This window comes from Muscardinus avellanarius (genome assembly GCF_963383645.1).
Source record: "Muscardinus avellanarius genome assembly, chromosome: 2".
In the NCBI taxonomy this organism is placed as follows: Eukaryota; Metazoa; Chordata; class Mammalia; order Rodentia; family Gliridae; genus Muscardinus; species Muscardinus avellanarius.
The window spans coordinates 77986219-78013030 of NC_137787.1; the positions used below are offsets into that span (position 1 = coordinate 77986219).

The window sequence follows — 26812 nt, forward strand, 5'->3', positions numbered from 1 at the left end:
GGCGCACTTTCAAGTTTCCCTAAAGTCTCAGCGGGGCTTTCCCTCCTGTCCCCGCCCCGCCCGCCCGAGCTGCCCGAGGGCGTGGGGCGGAGGCGGGCGGGGCGGGCTCTGCGCCCCTCCGCCCTCGGGGCCGGCCGCGGAGACGGGGCAGGAGCGCGCGCCGTGGGATGGGGGAGCCCGTGGAGGGGGGCGCCCGCGCCGCCTAGAGCCAGCCGCGCACTTGGCAGGGTGTCGGGGCCGCGCTCCCCTCCCACGCCCCGGGAACTTCAAAGCTTCGTCCGGGCTGCGCGCTGGGCTCCGGGCCTGGCCGCGGTGGCCATGACCCCCGCGCCGGGCTGCGCGCTCCGCCGGGCTCTGCTGCTGTGCGCGCTGGCCGCCCAGCTCTCGGCAGGTACGTGGGGTCCCCTGCGCCCGCGAGGATGGGAGCGGGGGGCGCGGGCTCGCCGGCCGGGAGCAGAGGGCGATCGGAGCACACTGGCCGTCCGCGGGGCGAGGGGAGCGCCTGCGGGCGGAGGGGGCGCGGGGTAGGGTGCGGCGTGGGCACCTGACGTCTGGCAGTCGTAGGAGTTAGACAGGTGTGTTGGGATGAAGCCACCAGGAGGAGGGAAAAAGAGACAGGGACGTGGGGGTGTAGACAGTAGCGGAGAGGTGGGTGACTAATTTGGGGGCAGTTTGCAGCTGAGTGTGTAGGTGCGCGCTGGGCCGGGAGTGGGATGGACCTGTGGGATGCCCCTGCAGGGACCTAGAGGAGCAGGTGCGCTTCGGGGACACTGAATTCCGAGTCCCTGGGAGCTACGCAAGGATGGTGAGGGGACACGGGGGTGTCGGTTTAGAATTGAGATATAGGGGCCAAGAATATCCCCTCCCCCCAATGCTGGTGGCTAAGGAGGCAGAAGTGGGAGCTTAAATTTTTATGGTTTGCAACGCACATTACTTTCGAGGTACGATTTTTTTACTCAGAGTTTCAGGGGGAAAAAATTCTGGCAAGCGCCCCAGCGTTTATAACAGGTCTGTGCCTTGATAGGCTAAATAGAGCCCTCTACCCAAGCTAGAATCCAAACGTTTCTTTACAGTGTTTACTAGAAACTGGGGCAAATGCATCTTTGGTACAACCACAATGTACAGTGACTAAAAACCTTTTAGCTCTGAAACTATTTTCATTATATTGCCGTGGCTTACATAGACCAGGAACAGATTCCTTGCCAACTCATTCTTTAAACATTTCAATCAGACATCCTAGACATTTGCACATAAAAACCTGGTGTTTTTCCATAGAGCTGTACTTTGTCCGAAGCTGATTTTGATACATTTTTGTTTTCCCAGATGACAATCTGTTTGACATTAATAGCTATCCTCAGGGTGGGTAGTTTTCCTCTTAGTGCCATGTGCAGAATATTTTGAATAGTATAATTGCTGTCATGTACAGACTTTAGTGTTTCAGATGGCCTGAGAGAATCACTAGATACAGTATTTGAGCATTAAAATGAAGATTGGAAAGGATTAATTGATGAAATAAGAGGATTAAAGAGTTCCATTTATGTTTCAGAAAACAGAGGGACCCTGAGACTGGCGGGAAAACGACAGGATAGTAACATGCTTGCATTTAAAGTTAGTAATTCATCAGTGGGAAGAAGGGGGGAGACTTTTGTAAGAAATGGGCAAAAACTCTGCAAACTTGGGATACTGAAAATGCTCTTGACTTGCATAGAATTTGCCCCCTAAAACCACACACACACACACACACACACACACACACACACACACACACACCAAAAACAAAAACAAAATACAAACTAAGAAGTTTGCTCTTTCACAGTTTGGATGGAGTACCTCTGAAACTGGCTGTATAGATTAACTGAATAACTTTTTACTTTGTGGAGCTAATACCTGGTCTGCAGACACTTTTAAAACCAGAATCAATTACTTTTTTTTTTTTTAACTAGAGTTGAAAGGTCGCTCTGTGACAGAACCTTTAGAAAGTTTCAGAGATCTTGAGCATAAGAACATGACAAAACATTCCACATTATATTCTTGACAAAGGAGGGAAACTTTTGACATCGAAATATGCAAAAAGGGTCACTCATTCAAATTTTATTTTTACTGGGAATTTGAAATCTAAGAAAAATCCATGGTGTTGAGCTAATGTGTCAATATAGTAGAAAAATGGTTAATGAAGTTATACTTTTACCGTGAACTTTTCTGTCAAATGCAATTATTTTCAAATTTCTTTAGGAAACATGTACTCTCTTTGGGTCCCACAATGTTGCTCTCTATGTTATTTATTCTAAAACTGTATACAAATTCTTGGTTATTTAGTAAAGAAATTCAAGGTTGATTTTTTCCCCTTCATCTTTTAAATTGGCTTATCATATAGTTTTATATCTTATTTTTGGCCTGGTCATGTTTGTACGTACATTGTTAATCATATTGGCCACTTATTAACGTGTACTTTCCATTTATATGAAACATTGTTCTTGGCATGATTACACACTTGGCAAACCTCTGTGACAGAAAGCACCAACTTTCAATTTAGTTCTGCCTAAAGCTATACCTAGGACTTTAAATATATGAAAATAAGATAAACAATGAGCCTTTTTTTCTTTAGCCCTTCTCTAGCATCTGCATTTTGCTGGATCATACATTAGCGAATAGACCATTGGTTCTTATTGAGAATCTCAGAGGGTAACAGCCGGTAGAAACTTGGAAAAGCTTTGGTCTGGATTAGATTTTAAAACAAAACAAAACCGACTGCTCCCAGTTACAGTCCTTATCTAAGTTTTAGATTCTTTGATATTTGATAAGAAAGACCTGATGTGTTTTATAATAGTTACCATGCCTACTAAACCAAGAATTTTAAGAAAATATTCAAGAGGTGTGTACTCAAAAGTTTTGATTTGGATTTTGTGGATATACGCTTTGTATGTTTTCTTCTAATTTCACGAAACTCTTTTGTCATCTGGGTGGGAAAGATTTATTGAGATTATAGAAAGCTTTATGCTTTTATCCTAAAAGCGAAATAAAGTATTCCCTTTACTACCCGGGTGGGAGTAGGAGTTTCAGGTACTGAGATCCTCCCCCTTTCTTTCCAACAACAGTTCGTAGTTCTCCTGAGGAGTTTTCAGTGGTACTTTTGGAAGTGAAAGTAAAAGCCTTGGGCTGTTTATAAATGCAAAAGATGTTGCCACCTTTGCCCTTCTTCGAGTACAGTGTTTATTAGTTTATCAGCACAAATGTGGAAAGAACCTCCCTGGTTCTCAGGGAGAAACATCTCTGGCCTAGGAAAATCTGTGCAAGCAGCCTTGGGGGCTTATTTCTTCATTTGCTTTACCATTATCTAGCCTCAAACTTACAGGCACATGAAATACAGAGCTTATCTGAATAGCTCAACTCATATATATATATATATATATATATATATATATATATATATGGTTTGAGATGGAAGAGAAAGTGAGAAGCTAAGGATGACATTACATTTTTGACCCAAGTTATGAAGGAATGGAACCTTACCTGGGGTGGGGCCCATATAGGAGAAGACAGTTGAGGGGAAGAAAGGGATGGTGGCAAATAGCAGGAACTCAGTTGGAAATTTGCTGAGTTTAAAATGCCTATTAGATTCTAAAGCAGAGATGTCAAAGAAAGCAGTTAATTTAGTGGGTCTGGAGTTCAGGGGATAAGTCTAGGCTGATTTTTTTTTAACTTTAATCATTTAGAGGTAATTTTTATTTTTGTGGTACTGGGGATGGAACCCAGGGACCTTCTACCTCCAGACTACACTCTCAGACCTATTTTATATTTTATTTGGAAACAGGGTCTCTTAAATCAGCTGAGGCTGGCTTCGAACCTACGCCATCCTCCTGTCTCAACCTCCCAAGCGTGGGGATTACAAGCGTGCGCCACCACACCCGGCTTTAGAGGTAATTTTGAAAGACACATTAAATAGGCTCTCAGATTTAGCAAACAAAGCAGAGAACACCCAATGAAGTTGAATTTCAGATAAACAGTGAATAACTTTAAGTATATGCATGTAATAGATATGACATAGGGCAAATCTATATTAAAATTAATTGCTATTTAATTTAAATTTAACTGCTCTGTATTTTGGGGGGTAGGATGAACTTTTGCTGATGCACATATCCCCAGTCCCTGGCTCTTTTATAATAAAGAAAAGAAAAAAACCTCACAAACCTCTTTTCTGTGTTTTGTCTCTCTGAACTTCTGATCTAGTTTTGCTACTAAACCCAAATGCATCTCAAGAAGGGTCATTCCCAGCTCTTTGATCAGGATGTCCCATCTCTTCTGTGTGAACTGTCCCCATCAGAAATGAAAGTTGCAACATGAAAATATGTGTAAAAGAGATAGCTCTCTTGACTCCCTGTAAAGTTATTGTTATGTGTAAACAGCTAGTTTCCCCCTAATTTGGGATCTTTTGGAAATGATTGTTATTTACAGATTTACTTTTGGAGTACTTTCTTTTTAAATGTACTTTCATGTGTTTCTATTTTAGAGGAAATGCTTCCAGGCAGTAAAGATCCAATAGGTTGTATTTTTTTCTTGGCAGTACATCTCTTTTTGTAAATAAGAAAGTTAAGAGAGAAGGAAACTGGATAGAATGGGGGGCTAGGGAGACTGTTGATCCCCATAGAACCTGTTAACCTGACACATGACTGCAAGTCCTTTGGGAAGGAGGCTGGGATGCATAAATATCAGCCAGGGGCTGTTTAGTTTCTGCTCTAGCTAAGTCTTGACCTGCACCTGTGGATATCAACTGATTAATATTGTCTTCATTTTGAGATTTATAGTAGAAAGTGTCCCACAAATAGGTAGTTATAAGACCTGGATCCTTAAAAGTTCTAACAGATATGTTTATAAAAAGCTCACTTTAATAAATAAAATGATAAAATTAATTTTAAACATAAATAGTAAACAGAAAAAAGCAAACAATATTAGCATAAAAAGTGTGGAATATATCATACTTTATCATTTACATCTCTGAAGCTTCCTTTGAAGTTTTCATTGCTTTGGCCTTCTAGATCTTATACTTTTCATAGCCAGTAATCAACATCTCAAGGTTTATCCTTACAGTGTTTAAGAAATTGAGATATGTTTAATAAATTGGAATATGTTCATAAGAGATGTAGAAATGGCATGTTCACTAGAAGGACCTAGGATTACCTAAGTACTGTGTGGGCTCAGGTGCCTCCCATCAGGCAAGAAAGGATAGCTAGAAAAAGGAGGTGAAGCAAGCCAAAGTAAATTCTTCTTGTCACCTGGTGCTTTGGCTTCCAGGTGCAAGGCAGAAATCCAACTCACTCTCCTTTTCTTAACTCTTAACAGTTAAGTAGCCTGTGCATATAGAACGGCACCTGGGCTATGCCAAGTTCTGAGTTTATCCTGAAAGGCCATCCAGTGCCTAACAAAAGGGAGCCAGAGTGGTGCTAGAACAAAGGACCTCTACTTCCAACACCTCGCATTAGCCTGTGTGCATGGAAACTGGCAAGGTTCCAGGCGGAGAGTTTGTGGAGAGAGGCGTGTGGGCCTGTTACAAGAGGAAGCAGACCTTACCCCGAAGGCAAGGCCATGACCATGAACCCTGTGCCCTCCTTGTTCTTCAAAAGTTAGATCCCTAAAGCATGAAGGCCACTTGGTCCCTTGAAATCTCAACAATACAAGTCACCATTCCTCTCACTTGGAGATCCAGTGAAAAGTGCAAGGGAAGATGAGGTGAGTGGCAGGCCGACCTTATTTCCACAGATGCCAGACATGTTGCTCGTTTCCATTGAGTGACTGATGAATTCACCTGCCCTGGTTGGTCTGCCGGGATAACCAGGTTCTGCTCCATTCCTGGTCCTTACTCTGTTCCTCTAGAATGACTTCCTTTTCCTCTTGCTCTCTTCTGTCTTTTCGAGAGTAGGCATGATAAGATACCATTTTTTTGGGAGAAGTTTTAAATTAATCCCTTCAAGAATTCATGGGTGAATCATTCAGTATGACTCAAGAGCTTGCTTATTATTTTTTTAAACAATTTTAAATTTGCAATGACTTAAACCTCCCAAATTAGATCAATCTACTTTTTCATTAAACTTTTCACATCAAGAAAATCATTAGGATGCTCAAATTTTGAAAGTGAAACACACATTTGTTTCTACTGATCTGTTTTGTCATCTTTACCTCACAGTCAGGCACAAGGACAGTGGTAGGTGTCACATCTCAATTTGATTAAGTGACTTATAATTTGTGTGTTTGCTACTGGGGACTGAATTCAATGTTCTACCACTAAAATATACCCCCAGCCCTTTTTATTTTTAATTTTTAAACAGGGTCTTACTAAGTTATTGCATGCTGGCCTCAAACCTATAATCCTCTAGTCTCAGTCTATAAATATTGGGATTACAGATGTGCATACATGTGTCCAGCAGTCTCTCTATATAATATGTGTGTATATGTGTAATTCCATGATTGATTGAAATAAAGACTGTGTTTTAAAAAATTGAAAAAAATCATTCTATCAGGACCCAGACAATGAAAATTTTATTGAGAAGTGTCTAGTTGGATAAATGTGTGCTTATCCAAGAGATGTTAACTCAGAGTGGTAATCTAGATTAACACAGTTTTGAAAAACAGATTGTTTAAAAACAGAGCCAGAATATATTAAAGAGTATTAACTCATCACATCTCACACTTTTTTCTGATGACATTTTCTTGGCCTGCTCCCCTAGGAGTGTATGATTTTTTTTCTTTTCTACCATCCCCTTTATTTCTCTCCATGAGTAAAAATTCTACTCTGTGAACATTTGTCTGCTCTCATAGTCATAGTGAGATTGTGTTCTCACTTGAATTCCACTTACAGTCTAGTATTTCCAGGAAAAAGACAATATACTAAACTTGAAAAAATTGAATAAAGAATCATTATGTAATTAGCAGAAGTCTCCTTATAGGTTAATAAATGGGAATGAAATTCTTTTAAAAAATCTTTTTTTTTCCCTACAACTGTTCTCTAGCTATATTATCTGAAAAGGAATTAGTTTTTTTCATGGTGAAGAAGGTTGGCTCCATAAAAAAATCCTTTAAAAGGATAGAGAGTTTTGACAAATTATAAAATTTTGTCTACATAATTGGTTTCACCCAACTGTGCTTTGGCTATGACCATATCATAGTGTTTTTCACAATATTTCCTTTTTGTCTCTTTAATATTTGTTGGATTTGTAGTGATGTCCCTTTTATATTTTATTGTTTTCTGCTTGTTTTACACTTACTATTTTTATCTTCATTTTTTCTTTCTCTGCTTACATTAGAGTAAATCTATTTTTATTCTAGCTTCTTTTTGTAGTACTTTAGATCATGAAGCATTGGCTAAGATTTTTTGAAGGGTATGGTAGTATATTTTAACTTGACTTTTAGTCTCCGATGTGACTTCTTTATTCTGCTTTTGTAGCACAAAAGCACTAGTATACAATACCTAAACATAGTGCTGGGCATGGTGGCGCACACTTGTAATCCATGCGCTTGGGAGGCGGAGACAGGAGGATCGCGTAGGTTAGAAGCCAGTCTCGCTGGCCTAAGAGACCCTGTTTCCAAATAAAAATATAAAATAGGTCTGGGAGTGTAGCTGGGAGGTAGAAGGGCTTCCAGGAACCCCAGTACCACCACCACCACCACCACCACTACTACTACTACTACTACTAATGATAATAATAAATAAAATACATAAATATGGAGGGGTTGCTGTATTTTAGGAAAACTTTGCTTACAAATGGGCCAGCCAGTGGGTCATATTTTGCTGACCTTTTCTTAAATCATTTGTTTAAAACCTGTATTCTTTTTCCTTTTTATTTATTTTAATTTATTTAAATTTTTTTATTGGTGCATTGTAGTCATACATCTTAATGGAGTACAGGTTGATGGAGACATACATGCACACATCTCCCATTAGCCCTTACCCAGTTCCCACCCCATTCCCTCCCCCTTCCTCCTTCTCATGTTTGGATTAATGACTGATATGTTTATGTACATTAGGAACATTAGAGAATTTCCCTCCCCCCCATCCCCTCAGTTGGGTCACCTTATTTACTCATTTATAGTATTTCCTTCTTCATCTAGAGTGCCTCCTATGACCCATTTTCTCCCTTGATTTTGCATATTAGGGAGAGCATCAGATTTCTTATTTTTTGTGATTGATTAATCTCACTTAGAATAATGTTCTGCAGTTCCATCCATACCCATATTCTTTTCTAATTTAAGTATTTAACGTTCTAAATCTTCTAGTCCATGTTCTTGGATCATCCATACATTGTGATTTGTTGCATTTTCATTTTCATTGAGTTCAAAATACTTTCTAATTTTCTTTGTAATTTTCTCAGGTCTGTGTGGTATTTAGATGCCAGTTGTTTAATTTTCAAATATTTTAAGAATTTCCATTTTTTTATTTAATTCCAATTTAAATAATATAATCTGTATGATTTCAGTTCTTTTAGATCATATTTGTTTTACAGTTTAGCATGTATCTGATTTAGTGAATATATATGAAAACAATGTGTATTCTGCTTTTGATTAGTTCTATAAATATTAGTTGAGCTGTTTGACAGTGTTAGTCAAATCTTGTATATATATTTGAGCCGAGCAGGGTGGTGCATGCTTGTAATCCCACTACTTGGGAAGCTGAGACAAGAGGATGACAAGTTTGTGGCCAGCCTCAGCAACTTAGTGAGACCCTGTTTCAAAAATAAAAACTAAGCCAGGTGTGATGGTACACACTTGTAATCCCAGTACCAGTACTTGAGAGGCTGAGAAAGGAGGATCACAGTTTTGCAGCCAGCTTCAGCTATTTAGTGAGGCCCTCTGCAAATTAGTCAGGCTCTGTTTCAAAGTAAAAAATAAAAAGTAGGACTGGAGAGGAGACATAGCTCAGAAGTAGAATGACCCTCAGTTCAATTACCAGTCACACACACACACACACACACACACACACACACACACACACACAATAAATTTTGTATATCTTTACTGATTTTCTGCCTTCTAGTTTTATCAATCATTGAAGAAGGATTATTGATACCTCCAAATTACCTGTAGACTTTATTTTTTTGTTGTTTTTTCAATTTTTGCTTTATGCATTTGAAAATTTTGTTATTTGGTACATATGCAGATAGGATTGTTATTTTCTCTTGATACATACTTCTCATTAAGAAATCTTCTTTATTCATGGTAATATTTATTATTATTCCATGTCTCACTTTATCACTGCTAATAATATTTTTTGCCTTGAAGTCTACTCTTAATATAATAATTCTATCAAAGTCAATCATTAAGCCAAACATGAGGGGGAGGGAATGGGGTGGGAATTGGGTAAGGGCTAATGGGTGATGTGTGCATGTATGCCGCTACCATCTTGTACTTCATGAAGATGTATAACAATGCACCAATATAAAAATTAAAAAATATTATAGCAGTTCTATCTCTCTTATGCTTAATATTTTTATGCCTACTTTTAAAACTGTTAAACTATTCCAGTTTTCTCAGGCCAAATGTCTACATTTTGTAGATTTTTTTTACTTTCTTATTTGTAACTAATATTTGTCTTTATGTTTAAATTACCTTCTACATAAAGAACATATGTTTGAATTCTGCTTTCATATTGTTACATATTCTACTTTTAACTGAAGCACGTATAACATGTACATTTAATGTATTTATCAGTGTTGTTGGACTTACATCTGTTTTACTACTTTTATATCTCTTTTTTCATTTTTCCTTGTTCTCTTGCCTTCATTTGGTTTAATTGCCCAAATATTAGCACACCTCTTTGTTTTATTTTTAGTTTGCTCTAAAATTTATAATATCCATCTTTAAATTATTATGCTTTATTTAAAAGCAGTACCATCATATACTACTCTTCTTTTTTCTTGTCCTTTATGCTATTAATCTCATCCATTTTGCTTCTAAATATTTTATTAACCTTGAAAACACTTTTATTATTTTGGCTTCAAACATTTGATTATATTTAAATAAAATTTTTATTTATTTATTTATTTTTTATTTGTGCACTGTATTCACACATCATAATGGGATTAAAAACTCATGTAGACATAGATGCACACATCGCCCAGTTAGCCCCTCCCCAATCCCCACCCCATTCCCTCCCCATCCCTCCTTCCCATGCTTGGCTTAGTGGTTGACATCTAATATTATAGCTATTTATCCAAAATCAACAATGATAATCTCACATAACAGATTCATCTGTCTGATATCAAACTTTTGATCACTTAGAGATAACATTTCAGTATTTCTTTTTGCTTGCTTTCTTACCAGAGGATATTTTTTTTCTTTTTTTTTTAAGGTAAAACTATCATACATTTTTTTTTTCAGAAAAAGTTTATCCTAACAAGAAATATGAACTCTAAATACCCAAAACACTCTCGAAAAAGAATAAAGCTAGTAGATGTACATTTTCTGATTTCAAACCTTATAGAGCTACAATAATTGAAATAGTGTAGTACTGCTATAAAGGCAGATATATAAACCAGTGGAGTAAAATAAAAAGCCTAGAAATAAATTCTTCCATATATGGTCAGGTTATTTTTGACAAAGTTTCCAAGAACATTTGGTGAAGGAAATATTGTAATCTTTTCACTAAATAGTTAAAAGATAATAATTACATGAAAAATAATAAGATTGGACCCTTACCTAACACCATATAAAAATATTAACTCAAACTAGATAAAAGACCTAAATGTAAATCTTAAGACTATAAACTTTTAGAAGAAAACCTGGGTCATAACACTTCACAACATTGAAATTGGCAGTGATTTCTTGGATATGATTTCAAAGGCACAGGCAACAAAAGAATAAACAAACTTCCTAAATGATATAAAAATATTGTACAATGTAAACAGAGTTAAAAGTTACTGATAGAATGGGATAAAATATTTCCAAATGCTATATCTGAAGGTATATTAATATTCCAAATAGAAATCCTAAAAATTAGCAACAATAAAAGCAAACAATACAATTTAGAAATACAATTTAGAAATAGGTAAAAGACTAACATAAATAATGAATCTCCAAAGATTTTAACCTATAAACCCATGAATATATTCTTCTTTGCTTAGTTGTCTGCTGGATGGAAAATCTTGTTTCTCTGGTTCTGGTGTGTGTTACCTATTTCTTCTTTGTAGTTAATCTCTTTGAGTATTTTCTCTAGTGCTGGTTTTGAAGACATAAATTCCTTCAGTTTCTGTTTGTCATGGAAACTTCTTATTTCCCCATCTAATTTGATAGATAGTTTTGCTGGGTGGGAAATTTTTGGCTGGAAGTTGTTTTCTTTCAGAGTTTGGAATATGTTACTCCAAGCCCTTCTGGCTTTCATGACTTGGTTTGGGAAGTCTCGAGTGATTCTAATTGGTTTGCCTCTGAATGTCACTTGGCCTTTTGTTTTTGTTGCCTTCAAGATTCTCTGCTTGGCTTCCACATTGGTCATTTTGATAATTATGTGGCATGGGGATCCTCTTCTCCGATCCTGTCTAAAGGGAGTTCTATAAGTTTCCTGGACCTGTGTATTGACCTCTTGCTCTATGTTTGGAAAATTTTCTGCTATTATTTCTTTGAAGAGATTATTGATCCCTTTGGTTTCACCTTCTTTTCCCTCCTCTATTCTGATTATTCTTAGGTTAGGTCTCTTAAAATGGGCCAATATTTCTTTAATGTCAGATTCCTGCTGTCGAATTTTTTTTTCTGAGTTATAAATTATGCGTTCATTTTTGGAGTGATCATCTTATAGGAGCGAGATACTATTCTCCAGGTGGTCTAATCGATTGTTTATACTTTGAATTGAGGCCTTTACTTCAATGATTGCATCCTTTATCTCTTTTTTATTCTCTCTGAATTCTTTTAGAAAGTCCTCTATTATTTCTAAAGTTATTTTCCTGATTTGATCTTCTAGAGATCTCTGAATTTCTGTGTTATCAGGTTCTGATGTTGTGGGGTTGTGGGCATTCATTGATCTATTGTTGTTCCTCTTTCCCATGATTTCAGAATTTTGTGCCTTCCCTGGGTCACTACGACTTCACTTAGGGTGCTCTGTATCTCGAGTCTGTTGTAATCTCTGCCGCCACTACTCCTTTACTGGGTTGTATCTCAAAGTCTCATACCCAGGAAGTTAATTGAGGCTGTGTAAGACTGTGGGGGTGCTGGGCTGGGCGTTTTCCCACAGGGAGCTGTAGCTAGGATGTGGTATCTCTGCACTGCTACTCCTTCACTGGGTTGGACTGCAAAATATCTGACCCAATGAGATTATCAAAGCTACGCAAGTCCCTGGGAGTGCAGTACAGGGATTTCTCCTTTAGGGGCCGCAATTACACTCACGGTTATTGTGCGTGCAGATCTGGAGCTGTGGCGAACTCGCTGTAGCTGCTGACAATATGGCACCACTGCCAGGCCCTCGGCCGTGAGGCTGGCGTATTTCTTTTCTGGTTTTGAGCTCCGTTCTGAGTTCCTGGAAGGCGTGATGAGCTTGATCACTATGAGTTTTAGGTGTTCTTTGCACTGAAAGAACTGCTGAATTACACCCGAACGATCCGCAGCTGTTCACTTCAGCTCCTTCCTCTCTGGAGCCTGGTGCTGTGAGGGAAGATGGTGCTGGCTTGCTCCACCGCTGCATTGCAGGCTTGATTTCTGGTCTCTGGTTGTTCTTCTAGTCTTTTTTTTTTTTTTCCTCTCTGTCCCTTGTGTTTACATTTTTTATTTCTCTGCTGATGGTGTTTTTGGCTATGAAAAGCACTGATTTTGTGGCAACAGAGATCGAGTTTTAGCAGGACTCTAAAACGCTGCTTTTCTCAGTCTCCATCTTCCCGGAAGTCCAAACATTTTTAAATGAATATAAGTAGTTTTCATATAACCATCTATTTATCATTTCTAGTGCTCTATATTACTTGGTATAGATCCTGGTTTATATCAGCATTATTTTTTTCCCTTCATTATTTTTGTAGTCCAGTTCTGATACATTTTAGTTTGTTTTTGTTCTTAGTTTTTATTCTGCTTTCATCCCCCCTAAATTTATTATTAAGCTTTTCAAACACAATTCAAAATAGAATTTTATTATTATCACTGATATACTTACTGTCAAGATCACGCCAGTATTATTTTATTATATTTGCTTTATCACATATGTTTTCATTTACTTTTTCTTTAAACTTTTGCGGTACTGGGGATGGAACCCAGGGGCTTCTTACCTCTGGGCTACACTCCCAGATATATTTTATATTTTATTTGGAAACACGGTTCACTAAGTTGGTGAAAGCCTTACTAAATAGCTGAGGCTGGCACTGAACCTGCACCATTCTCCTGTCTCAGCCTCCCACATACTGGGATTACAAGCATGCAGCACCACACCTGGCTCAGGTATCTTCATTTATCCATCCATCTACTCATTCATACCCATTAGTATTATTTTTGATGCATTTCTAATTAACTTACAGCTAGTAATACATTTCTTTCTAAATACTGCAGCATGCATATTATTGTGCAGAGTTCAATATTTGCTAACATTTTCCTCACTTGATCAAATATTTATATATAACATGAATAAGCCTTGTGTGTTTATTCATGGAATTTTGAGAAATGCATTCACTTAATCTTTTTCAAGATATTGAAGATTAACATCACCACAACTGGGTGTGGTGGTAAACTTCTGTAATCCCAGTGCTTGGGAGACTGAGACAGAAGGATTGTAGATTCAAGGCCAGTGCTCTGTAACTTAGCAACAAGCTGTTTCAAAATAAAAGATAAAATAGAGTTGGGAGTGCTCCAAGGAGAACACCCCTGGGCTCAACCCCCAATACCACTACCCCCCCCCCCCCCGCCCAAAGACATTATTTGATATTACTACAATTAGTTCCCTCAAGTTTTTTTTTCAAGTCATTCCTCAATGCCATACTTTCAAAAGCACTGTTTTTATTTTTTTTCCACAGATTAGTTTTGGCTATCTAAGTATATTATTTTATAAAGGTCAATTAGGTGTAGTTTGTTGATAGTGCTGTTTTGTCTTATTTTTATTCAGAAGGTTGTGTTAAAATTTCCAACTAGCTGGGCGTGGTGGGGCACACTTGTAATTCCAGCTCTTGGGAGGCTGAGACAGGAGGATCACATAGGTTCAAAGCCAGCCTCAGCTACTTAGTGAGGCTCTCAGCAACTTAGTGAGACCTTGTTTCCAAATAAAGTATAAAATAGGTTGGGAGTATAGCCCGTAGGTAGAAAGCCCCTAGGTTCCACCCCCAGTAACACACACACACACACACACACACACACATCCAACTAATGGGTTATGCATTTTTTGCTTTAGTTCTGTCACTTATTATTTCATGTATCTTTTAAGATATTTTATTAGGTGTATATATTTTACAATAGTCATGTCTTCCTGATGTGATGACTATTTTATTATGTCTTTTTTAATCTCAGTGATATTCTTTATCTCAAAGTCTACTCTAATATTATATAACATACCAACTTTCTTAGGTTTAATATTTGTTTATATATTTCTACACACTTACTTATAACCTATCTGTTTTTTATTTAGAACTACATCCTTTCTACTTGTTATACAGTTGGCCCTTGTTTTTATCTTTCAACAATATAACAATATCTACCTTTAATTAGAGTGTTTAGTCCATTCATATTTAGTATAATGATAGGTATAGTTTTACGCCTACCATCTTGCTGTATACCTTTTTTATTGTTCATCTTTTTTAACCTTTTTTTAGTATTCCAAATAGAATAAATTAACTCTGCTCCCAAACTCCTCTAATTAGACATGTCACATTCAAATGGATGAGATTCAAAGTTTAAGAGAAAATCTTGAGAAATGTCTGAATGAAATAGACCCATTACACAGAGGAACAATTTAAAGAATTATAGCATACTATATCAGACGCTATGGAAAAAAGAAAACAATGAAGTGAAAATCTGTCGAACAAATATTCCATACCACATGAAGTTATCTTTTGGAATGAAGGAGAAATAAAGGTATTTTTAGATACATAAAAATTAAGACAATTTATTATCAAAACATCTTTACTGCAAGAAATTTTAAGGAAACTTTTTAAAACAAAATATATATAATATATAGAATCTTGGATCCACAGAGAGAAATCAAGATCTCTGGGAATGGCTAAAATGAAAATGAATATAAATTACATTTTTTCTTAACTTTAATGACACTAAAAGGTCATTGCCTCTCCAAAGCAAAAAAAATAGTTTCTGAATTTATAACATATGTAAGTAAAATGTATGACAACCTTAGCACAACTGATGGAAAGGAGGAATTGAAAGTATGCAGATTAGAGTTCCTTGCATCACATATGAAGTATTATGTTATTCAAAGACATGCTGAGTATATTGTGAATAATGATATATATTGTATATGAAAGGCAAATCTAAGAATATTTTAAAATAAATATAAATAAGAAGCCAATAATTTATATAAAGGGAATAAAATATATTCAGTTAGCCCCAAAGCATGCTGGGAAAATGGTAAGGAACCAAAAACAGATGGAAAGACAGAAAACAACTAGCAAGATGGTAGATTTAATTTCACTAGATCAATAATTACATTAAAGATAATTGCAATTGAATAACTAAGGTTATCAGATTGGGTTAAAAAGACAGGCCTTAGTATATACTGTCTATAACAAACCCCTTTCTACACGTGAAATGCACTTTAAATATGAAGAGCAAATGGGTGAAAAGTAAAAGTATAAAAAAGTTATTCCATCCAAACACTAATCATAAGAAAGCCAGAGTTATTATATATCTAACAAATGATATAGACTTCAGAAAGTGTGGTGTTACAAAGGATATTCCACAATACTAGAGGGATAATTTATCAATAAAATAGAATAATGTTAAATGGGCATGAAGTAACTATAGAGCTTCCAAGCGCATAATGATATTTTGAGTGAGTCTTCAATACTCCCCTTTTATGACTGATAGAATAAGTAGATAAAAAGTTAGTGGAGATATATGAGATCTAAAAAATGCTTTTGGCCAACTTGACCTACTTGACATTAATGTAGCATGGCAACCAGTGACAAAAGTATACACATTACTTTAAGGTACACAGAGACTGTCAGCCAAGACAGACCATATATATTGTAAGTATACAGATATGTTCTGTGCACATAATGGAAGTAAACTAGAAATCAGCAACAGCAGTTCGTCTGGAAAATCCTCAAATATTTAGCAACCAAGCAACAACTTCTAAATTCTCCTGGGTCAAAGTGATAATCCAAAGGAAAAAAAATAGAAAAAAGTAAATTTTCACTGAAAATTAATTTTTTGTTGATATTGATGGTTGAATCCAGAATCATTCTACCTCTGATGTACACCCTGAATCTTTTTGCTTTGTTTTGTTTTGAAGCAGGTTTTCACTAGGTTGCAGAGAGTCTTGTTAAGTTGCTGAGGCTAATCTTGAACCTGAAATCTTCTGTCTGAGCCTCACAAGTACTGGGATTACATGCATGTGCCACCATGCCCAGCTCTGAAAATTAATTTTAATTAAAAATTAAAACCAAGCGTGGTGGAGCACACTTATGATCCCAGCATTAGGGAGGCTGAGATGGGAGGATCACGGTTCATGGACAGCTTCAGCTACTTAGAGAGGCCCTTTGCAACTCAGTGAGTCCCTGTTTCAAAATAAAGAATAAATAATAGAGGCTGGGCGTGGTGGCGCACGCTTGTAATCCCCGTGCTTCGGAGGTGGAGACAGGAGGATCGCGCAGGTTCGAAGCCAGTCTTGCTGGCTTAAGAGAACCTGTTTCCAAATAAAAACCTAAAAACAGGTCTGGGAGTGTAGCCCAGACATAGAAGGGCTTCCAGGAACTCCAGTACCACCAAAATTAATAATAATAATAATAATAATAATAATAATAATAATAATAATAATAAAATAGGGTTAGGGGTGTCATTCAGAGATAGAATGCTCTTGGGTTCCACCCCCAGTACCTAAAAAATTAAAACAGTATAAAAATTATGATATGCACCAAAAGTAGTGTTCAGAGTGAAATTTATAGAAATATCAAACCCAAGGCAGAGAAGAAAATAATAAAGGTAAGAAGAAAAAGCAGGGAAGTTGAAAATAAGAAATTAAATTAAAAGATCAAGGAAACGAAAATATGCTGTATTTTTCTTTAAGGATTAATCAGATTGATTTACCTCTAGCTAGATTTATCAAGGAGAAAAAGGAAACATACAAATGTACATCCAGAAATGATAAGGAGACATCACTACCTACTCTAGAGAGAAAATTTAAAAACAGAATATTGCAAACATTTTTATGTCCAATTCAAATATTCTGGTAAAATGGACTAATTCCTTGAAAGATATAAATTACTAAGTAACACTCAAGAAATGATAAATAACCTGCATGACCCTATATACATATATGTATAGATGTATAGATATGTATATATTAAAAATGTTTATTTCCCAGCTTAATGCTAGAAAACTTCTGACAAAGAGAACTTCAGTCCCAGAGGGCATTACTGGTGAATTCTATCAAAAATTTTAGAAAGACATTTCAGTTTTACATAAACTCTTCCAGAATATAGAAGTAAACACCTCTTTGCTCACATTATAAGATAATAGTATCCTAAACCCCCAAACCAGGTAAAGATATAATAATAAAAGAAAACTACAGACCAGTATTCTACATGAATGTGCAAAATCTTCAACCGAATATTATCAGGTTAAGCAACCGTATAATAGGAAGATAATACAACATGATCAAATGGAATTAACTTCGGCAGTGAAAGGCTGGTTCAGCATTCAGAATCTGACATTGTAAATCAATATTTTAGCAGACTGCAGAAGAAAAATTATGACAATAACAATAAATATATAAGAATTAGATGAAAACACTCAACTACAAAACTCAGTTGAAAGGATTTGAAGAAGATCCGAATAATCTAATAATATACTGTATCCAAAGAAGCAAAGCCTCCATGCGTTTAATATGGTATTATTTTCATATTGTTATAGATGTAATGTAATCCAGTCAAAGTCAAAATAAAAATCCTCGCCTAAATTTTTGCAAAACTCACCAAGCTTATTCTAAAATATATTGATAGAGAGAAAGGAACTAAAATAACAAAATAAAATTTGAACAAAGAATAGCACAGTTGGAATACTCATAGTACTTCTCTTCGAGATTTATAAATCTATAGAAATTAGGACACTATGATATTGGGGAAGGGGAGGCTCATTTCATCTATGGAATAGAATAGAGAAGTCAGAAATAAATTCACACATATATGAAAATTGTTTTGGTGTGTGTGTGTGTGTGTGTGTGTGTGTGTGTGTGTTACGAGATGGAACTCAAGGACGTTCTACCTCCAAGCTACAACTCCAGCCCTGTTTTTTATTCTCTGTTTTGAAACAGGGTCTCATTAAGTTGCAGAGGGCCTCACTAAGTAGCTGAGGCTGGCCTTGAACCTGTGATTCTCCTGTCTCAGCCTCCCAAGTACTGGGATTACAAGCATGTACCACCATGCCCAGTGCCAATTGATTTTGTGTGTGTGTGTGGTACCAGGGATGGAACCCAGGGGCATAAATTGCATAGGGCCTCACTAAGTAGCTGAGGCTGTCCGTGATCCTCAGGTCTCTGCCTCATGAATGCTGGGATTACAAGCATGCACCACCATGCCCTGCCCGCCAATGGATTTTTGACAAAGACATATAAAGGAATTATTGTACCTCCATAAGCAAACAACAAAACCTTCAAAATATACCTTATGTCTACAAGTGTTAACTCAGAATAGATCATGGTTCTAAAATTTTAAAACTATAAAACAACTACAAAAGACAAGCCATAGATGGGGAGATAGTATTTGCAAAACACGTTAGACATTTGGCAAAGAGAATTTAAGTTGATTTAACATAAAGGTTCACATATTAATATTTATTAAAGGTTTACTCTTAGTCTTTATTTATTTATTTATTTAATTTTTTTGGTGGTACTGGGGTTTCTGAAAACCCTTCTACTTTCGGGCTACACTCCCAGACCTATTTTATATTTTTATTTGGAAACAGGGTCTCTTAAGCCAGAGGCTTAAGCCAGGATCTCTTAAGCCAGAGACGGGCTTTGAACCAGCGTGATCCTCCTGTCTCTGCCTCCCAAGTGTGGGGATTACAAGCATGTGTCACCACGCCCGGCTACTCTTGGTCTTTAAAAACTGGGTCAAGAAAACACACAAGCAAGTGCTCTTTAGCTAGTGAATGGGGGAAAAAACTATTGTGCAGTCATTAAAAAAAAAAAAAAAACTACTGAAGTATGTAAAGAAATGAATGAATCTCAAATGCCTTAAGCCAAATAAAAGAAGCCAGACTTATAAGGCAACATTCATTTGGCATTCTGGAAAAGGCCAAAGTATAGGAGCAGAAAACATCATTCCTTGCCTGCAGCTGTGTGAGGAGAGGAGTTGTCTAAAAAGGACTATGAGGAAATCTGGCAGAGAGGGATGTTTGAACTGCAAATGCCCAACCTCAATAAAGTATACAATAAAAGGGGATGAATGTTCTAAGTGTAAATTACATCCCAATAAGCCAGAATTTCCTACCCAGTTGGAGGGTTTGTATATAAACTTAGAAGTATTATATTAGCCAGGAGGTGAGTAGGTAATGTTTCAAATTTGTTAATCAAAACCAGGATATTTTTAGAGTTAATATTCTAAAAATAACAATAGAATTGTTAAGTTGGGTGCCTCTGAGAAAAGAGACTGGGAAGGTGTGGGGTCATTAAACAGATTTTAATTTTTGTTTTAATTTTTTTCTACACTATTTGCTTGCTATATGCATTTATGCATGACATTGATTAAACAAGTACAATATTTGAACATTCCAAGTAATCGATTCGCTTTTGCTATGTAACTTCTTTGTAAGTATGGAACTTACATACAATTAAAACTTTTTGTATGTGTATCATCTTTATTCTGTAAAATGGCATGAAGAAAGTAGATATGAAACAAACTAGGATACATTAGGTTATGTGTAATTGGTTAGCATGAAATATAAGTTCTTTTCCAGCAGAGGAAATTGCAACTCAGGGACATTGCCTATATATAGATGAAGCTCATTGTAAGCGCAAAATTGCTCATACTCACCTGCTCTTTTAAAGGTGAAAACATTTGGTTCAACTTGAAAGGTCATTTATCACCTGCAAGGGAACCCTTTAGAGCTACTTGGGCTCCTTTCCTGCGTTTGCCATAGCATTAAACTTGCTTGTGGACAATTTTGCTTGCATCTGCAGTCTCTACACAGACTAATGAATGTATTAACAAATCTTATTTTTTGCTGAGTCAAATTAGAGGTACCCCTTGCTCGGTGCTGTACCATGCACACAGTGGGAAGTCAGCGTTTTCTTGATTAGCTTCTCCACTCAGAGAAAAAGTCATTAGGTCTATTTAACCCTCTCCCAAGACAATTAAAGGAGAGAGGAGAATCTATGGGAAGATCATCACGCTAGGCTACTCTATTGATTTATGTCCCCGGGATCAGATGAGTTTCAGTTTAGAAAGTGAGTCATTTCTGATAATCATAGTCTGAGTTTTCAGGGACAGCGTTGCTTTTCAATATGCTAGCCTATTTTCAGACCACGAATTCCATTTGGGAGACTAGAAAACCAAGTTGCTGTTGCTATGGCATAGGAGGGCAGCAGGGCCTGTAGATGTTCACCCAGATCACACCATCACTAGCAAATTTTTTAAAGGACTTTGCAAAGCTGGTTACAGTGGGCACACCTGTAATCCCAGTTCTTGGGAGGTGGAAACAGGAGGATCATGAGTTCAAGACCAGTGTGGATTAACATAGTGAGACACTGTTTAAAAAAAAAAAAAGAAAGAAAGAAAAGAAAAGAAAAGAAAAAAAGAGGTGGAGTGGTGGTATAACTCAGAGGCAGAATATCCTTGGGTGTAGTCGCCAGTACAACAAAAATAAATAAATACCTAAAGAAAGAAAAAAGAAAAGAAAGAAAGAGAGAAAGAGAGAAAGAAAGAAAGAAAGAAAGAAAGAAAGAAAGAAAGAAAGGATTTTTGTAAAGCAGCTGACTGAAGATATCCAAACTGCATTTTCAGTCACTTTCTATCAACCAAATACTTTGACAGAGAAAGGAATGACTTTAACAAAATGTTTGTATCCAATGATAACATTAATATGTGTTGATTATAGGGAATTAAATAGAAGTGTTGAAAACCATAAAAATAATCTTTAGACACATACCTTAGTGATAACCACTATTAATATTTTGATATATTTCCTTCTAGTTGTCATATATATGTATACATATATATGTTGAGATTATATCCAATGTATTTTATAATATCTATAGTGAACAAGTTCCACTCTAAATACTACTAAAAGCAGGATCTTATGCAATCATATATATTGTCAAAATTTATTTACTTGTTTTGATTTGGAGATATTTGGTATATATTCCCATTTCTTTACTTTTGTGAATAATAACTCTGCAACAGAATTTTTAAATAAACGTTTGTGACTATTTCATCTAGAGGAAGTAAAAATACAACTACAAATAAGTTATATATATATATATGTATATATATATATATGACTCTTGTGACCAATATTTCAGATTATTCTCTTTAAAGTTTGTACTAATTGCTACTCAACTTTCTCTAAAGTTAAAATTTCATTTATTTCCTTACCTTCTACCTATTTCAAAGAGTTATAATTCTAAAATCAGTGCCAGTTTGGCAAATGGAAACTATGTCTTTGTATTTTTTTTTGTTTTGAACATTAATGAGATTAAGCATTTTCATATTTATTGGCAGTTTTTCTTTCTCTGTTAATCTAGTTCGTTCATTTTGTTTTCTTCAAATATTTTCTAGACCCCCAAAATGATTAGGAATGAAAAAATAGTAGTGTAGTAACTTAACGAATATGAAAGTTGATATTCCAAATGTTCCTATCCTTTGATTATACTTGGATGCCAATTTTTTTTCTTTTTCTTTTTGGTGGTACTGGGGTTCCTGGAAACCCTTCTACCTCCGGGCTACACTCCCAGACCTATTTTATATTTTTGAAACAGGGTCTCTTATGCCAGCACGGCTGGCTTCGAACCAGCGCGATCCTCCTGTCTCAGCCTCCCTAGCGCGGGGATTACAAGCGTGCGCCACCATGCCCGGCGCCAATTTGTTTTTAAGAAACTATTTTAGCCAGGCATGGTGGTTCATGCTTGTAATCCTGTGCTTCGGAGACTGAAACAGGAGGATTGCGCAGGTTCGAGGTCAGCCTCAGTGACTTGGTGAGGCTTTCAGCAACTTGGTGAGACCTTGTTTCCAAATAAATTATAAAATAGGTCTGGGAGTATATAGTCTAGAGGTAGAGGCTTCTGGGTTCCACCCCCAGTACCACACACACACACACACACACACACACACACAATCTATTTTATTTTAGAGCTACTGATTTCATCACCTTAGTGTGACAGTGTGTCATTACAAAGAAAAAAGTATTGGCACATGTTTGTAATCCCAGTATTCCGGAGGTGGAGACCAGAGGATTGCGGTTCCTGGACAGCCTCAGCTACTGAGCAAGGCTCTTCACAACTCAGTGAGACCCTGGTACATAAATAAAAAGACTTAAAAAATAGGACTGGGGTATAGCTCAGAGGTACAATGCCCCTGGGTTCCATCCCCAATACTGCCAAAAAAAAAAAAAAAAGAAAATAGTTAATCATAACTAGAAAGTTGTTTTGAAACATGGTCTTGCTAAGTTGTAGAAAACCTCATTACATTGCTGAGGCTGTCTTCAAACCTGGTTTTCCCGTCTCAGCCTCCTAAATACTGGGATTCCAGGAGAGCACCTGCACACCTGCCTCAATTTTGCTATTATAATTTTTTTTTGCTTTGTTGCTTTGCTTTAGACTTTCCTTTTGTTTTGACTAATATGAACTCTTTGAGACTTCTCAGAAATCTTCTAATTCTTCTCTTGTATTTCTTCATTTTCATGTCTTGATGTATATTTGTGTGGCCTGCAAAACAGGCAGTTACTCTCTTTAGTAACTCTATGATACACAAAAGACCTGATGGAAGTCAGGTAACCCATCTTCTAAAGCAGCTATGATAATCCTTAGAAGTCTCGGAGTTCTATTTAAAATTTATTTTCAATTATGGATTTAAAAAAATTAATCTCCCACTCACCAGCTCCCACTCCCACATGTCTTCTTGAGCTGAGGGCCAGGTGATGCTGCCCGGTTTCGCTTGTACAGTATGAATTCGGGCAATATCTCCGGGCTTTGGTGTCAATATTGGAGAGAGGCACAGTTAGAATTAGTGTTTTAAAAAGCATCCTTTCCTTCCAAATCACTTGGCCTCTTGCCCTTCTCCTTTCGACTTCTCCTTTGGCACTCTATTTTTAGATAGATTAACATCTCACTTTGGTTAATTTCCTTCTATTTCTAAATTGAGAATCATCTACTCTTTATTACACTTGATCATAAAAACAATCACACAAACCATGGATTATGATAAATATATTTGACAAGCGAGCCTCTGAGAACTCTTTTTTTTTTTTTTTTTGGTAGTAGGAATTGAATCCAGGAGTATTCATCCTCTGAGCTACACCCCTCAGCTCTATTTTATTTTTTAGTTTGAAACAGGATTTCACTAAGTTGCTGAGGTTGGCCACGAACCTGCGGTCCTCCTGTCTCAGCTCCTCAAGTACTGGGATTACAGGTGTGCGCCTCCACGCCTGGCTCCCTGAAAACTCCTGAGAACTTTGGCAATTTTCTTTGCCACTTTCATTAGAAACTTGAAACAGTTTTTCTTCTGTGCATTCTTCTAGCCCTGTCTCAACTGACTATGAATGATTTATTATGTGTTTTCTTCTCTACTTTTTTTTAATTGCTTATCTTAAACAGGCCAGAGCTTCTTTATCTTGTGAAAGCTTACTTTTATCATTAACTTTTTAGTATTTTATGCCATCTTTCCTGCATAGGTTGGATATGCCACATGCCTTGTTCTCCTTTCCTTACCAAAATTTCTTAAGATTCTCTCCCATTTTGTTCCTATCTTCTCTACTTCAGTAGAGATGGAAAACACAAAACTGGACTGGTATCACTTAATGGACCTCCAAATTATGAACTCTGATTATTCATTTCAGCCTTTATCAGAGTAAATTCTTCTCCGGCATACTGCCTGCTCTTTCTGCTCCTGCGTGGTGAATGTGGATGAGTTCATCTCTGAAGGTCGTTTAACTTTGGAAATGGAAGGAACATTAGAGAACATCTAATATAATACGCTCTTGGGTGGATCCGTTGCGAGCACAAGCCTCGAGGGCTACGTTACTAGAACTAGGATTAGAGCCCTGTCTCCTACGTTGGCCCCTAAATGCTCCTAGAGCAGGACTCCTACAGGGGTTTTCTCTTCCCTCAGGTTCTCTCTCCATTCAACAAGAATAGCAATTTCTGCTTATCACAAGATGTTGCTGGAAATTGCAGCTCCTAAGATTGGTTCTAATTGGAAATTATTCTTCATAGAAACAATATTAAAATTGTATAATGTATCCCTGATCAGATCTTGTCATCAGTTAAATTAAATATTGTTGAGGTCTGTAATCATTCAAAATATATGTTATCCTCTAGGTCCTATAAGATAGACCTAAACATGCAGGCTAATCCAATATTAAGATCTGTGTCCCAGTTCTCACGGAGGTGTGCCCGGCAAATTTTTTTATTTATTTATTTTTTTGGTGGTACTGGGGGTGGAATCCAGAGGCTTTCTACCTCTGGGCTATACTCCCAGACCTATCTTATGTTTTATTTAGAAACAGGGTCTCACTAAGTTGCTGAGAGCCTCACTAAGTAGCTGAGGCTGGCTTTGAACCTGTGCGATCCTCCTGTCTCAGCCTCCCAAGGGTGGGGATTACAAGCGTGCGCCACCACGCCTGGCATGCCTGGCAAATTTTGAGCAGGTCATCCTCTGTACAGAGTTGGGCTCATTGAACCAGGAAGACCCAGCAGCCTTGTCTTCTGAGACAGAAAGTCCCTTGTTAGTGAAGCACCTGGTCTGCCACTACTTTGTAGCTTGGAGTAGATGACTGAATTGATTATTCCATTTATTTTAGTTTTCCAGAATATTCCATATGGAGTGAAAATTGCATGTTGGAATGTTGCCGTTTTTCTTTGAGACACATTCTTATGTGGAGTGTAGCCACTGATTGTGAAGAAAACATGAGTTGGGGCAAGAACAGGTTGGACACTCACACTTCACTTTCTGATATGCAGTAACCCCCTAGATTAACAGTTTGTATTAGAAAATAACAGTTCAAAGAAATGTAATTGATTTGGATGTGGTGGCACACACTTGTAATCCCAGTATTTGAGAGGCTGAGACAAGAGAATGGCAGGTTTGTGCTCAGCCTCAGCAACTGAGTGAGACTCTTTCAAAATAAAAAATGAAATAGGGCTGAAGGTATAGCCTAGAGGTAGATTGCCCTTGAATTCAGTCCCCAGTGCCACAAAGGAAGAAAGAGGAAGAGGAGGAGGAGAAGGAGGTGGAGGAGGAGGAGGATTTAAAAATTCACTTATGTTTTTAAGTGTTTGAAGTTTCAAAAAGATATGCTTGATCCTTAATTCTGAGATGGTTGTCCTGCCTTACCTGGTTGATATAATGCTCTCTTCTTTCCTGTTTTTCTCTTGTCTCGTTTCTTTTTTCTTCTTGTATTCACTTTGCTCTTGTATTCTCTTTCTTCCTTTTGTAGAGCTCCTTTTAAATTATATTATTTATTTATTTATTTTTTTGTGGTACTGGGGATGGAACCCAGGGGCCTTCTACCTCTGGGCTACACCTCCAGCCCTATTTTATTTTTATTTGGAAACAGGGTCTTGCTGAGTTGCTGAAAGCCTCACTAAGTTGCTGAGGTTGACTCTGAACTTGCAATTCTTATGTCTCAGCCTCCTAAGTACTGGGATTACAGGCATGCACCACCACGCCTAGCTTCAATTAATATTATTTTAGATTAACAAATCATAATTGCATATGTTTGTGGGGCAAAAGGTGATGTTTCAATATAAGAATATAATCTGGAATGTTAAATTACATTAACTTTCTCTTTTAACAATGATAACCACTGCTATCAGGTATGATTTTATGTGAATATAAACATAACAGGTATATGACCAATACCTACTAGATGAACATAAATTATCATAAGTATTGAGGTTTACTATCTGCATTTATTTTTTTCATATTATTTGAAAAGACTTCTCTAGCAATATTTGGATAGATGGAAGATTATGGTGCAAAGAAGAGACCACTCTTTTTATTTTTTTGTGGGTCTGGGAATGGAACCCAGGGGCATTCGACCTCAGGGCTACACCCACTGTCCTATTTTTTATTCTTTATTTTGAGACAGAGTTTCACTAAGTTGCAGAAGGCCTCACTAAGTGGCTGAGGCTGTCCTTGAACCGCGATCCTCCAGTCTCAGCCTCCCAAATGCTGGGATTTACAAGTGTGAGCCACCACGCCCGGCAAGAGACCACTCTTAAATAGCCCTTCAGCAAGGAATGCTTTCAAAGCCATTCGCTTAGCTTAGTCTAGAGAGGTGATATTCAAGGGTGGGGTGTGTGTGTGTGTGTGTGTGTGTGTGTGTGTGTGTGTGTATGCGTGCGCGTGTACGCACATGCGTGCACACACACGCGCAGGTATTTCCAAATAAAAAGCCCATTCAAATCATCATTGTATGAATAGGTAATAGGTGTTTAGGTAAGGCACTTTACTTTGAAATTTCAAATAACAGAAAGCCAAGG

The 26812-nt window shown here is 37.2% G+C and overlaps 1 protein-coding gene across 3 annotated transcripts in view; it reads left to right on the forward strand.

Moving 5' to 3' along the window:
* Positions 1-318: 318 nt before the first annotated feature.
* The window catches only part of ACVR1C (activin A receptor type 1C), a gene marked incomplete at both ends in the record, with an annotated part of 88596 nt that continues 62102 nt past the window's right edge, over positions 319-26812 (forward strand). For all 3 annotated transcript variants that reach the window (XM_080689768.1, XM_080689769.1, XM_080689770.1), the window contains one exon: positions 319-391. In XM_080689768.1, the coding sequence (XP_080545894.1) occupies positions 319-391 (73 nt within the window). The remainder of the gene's footprint in view (positions 392-26812) is intronic.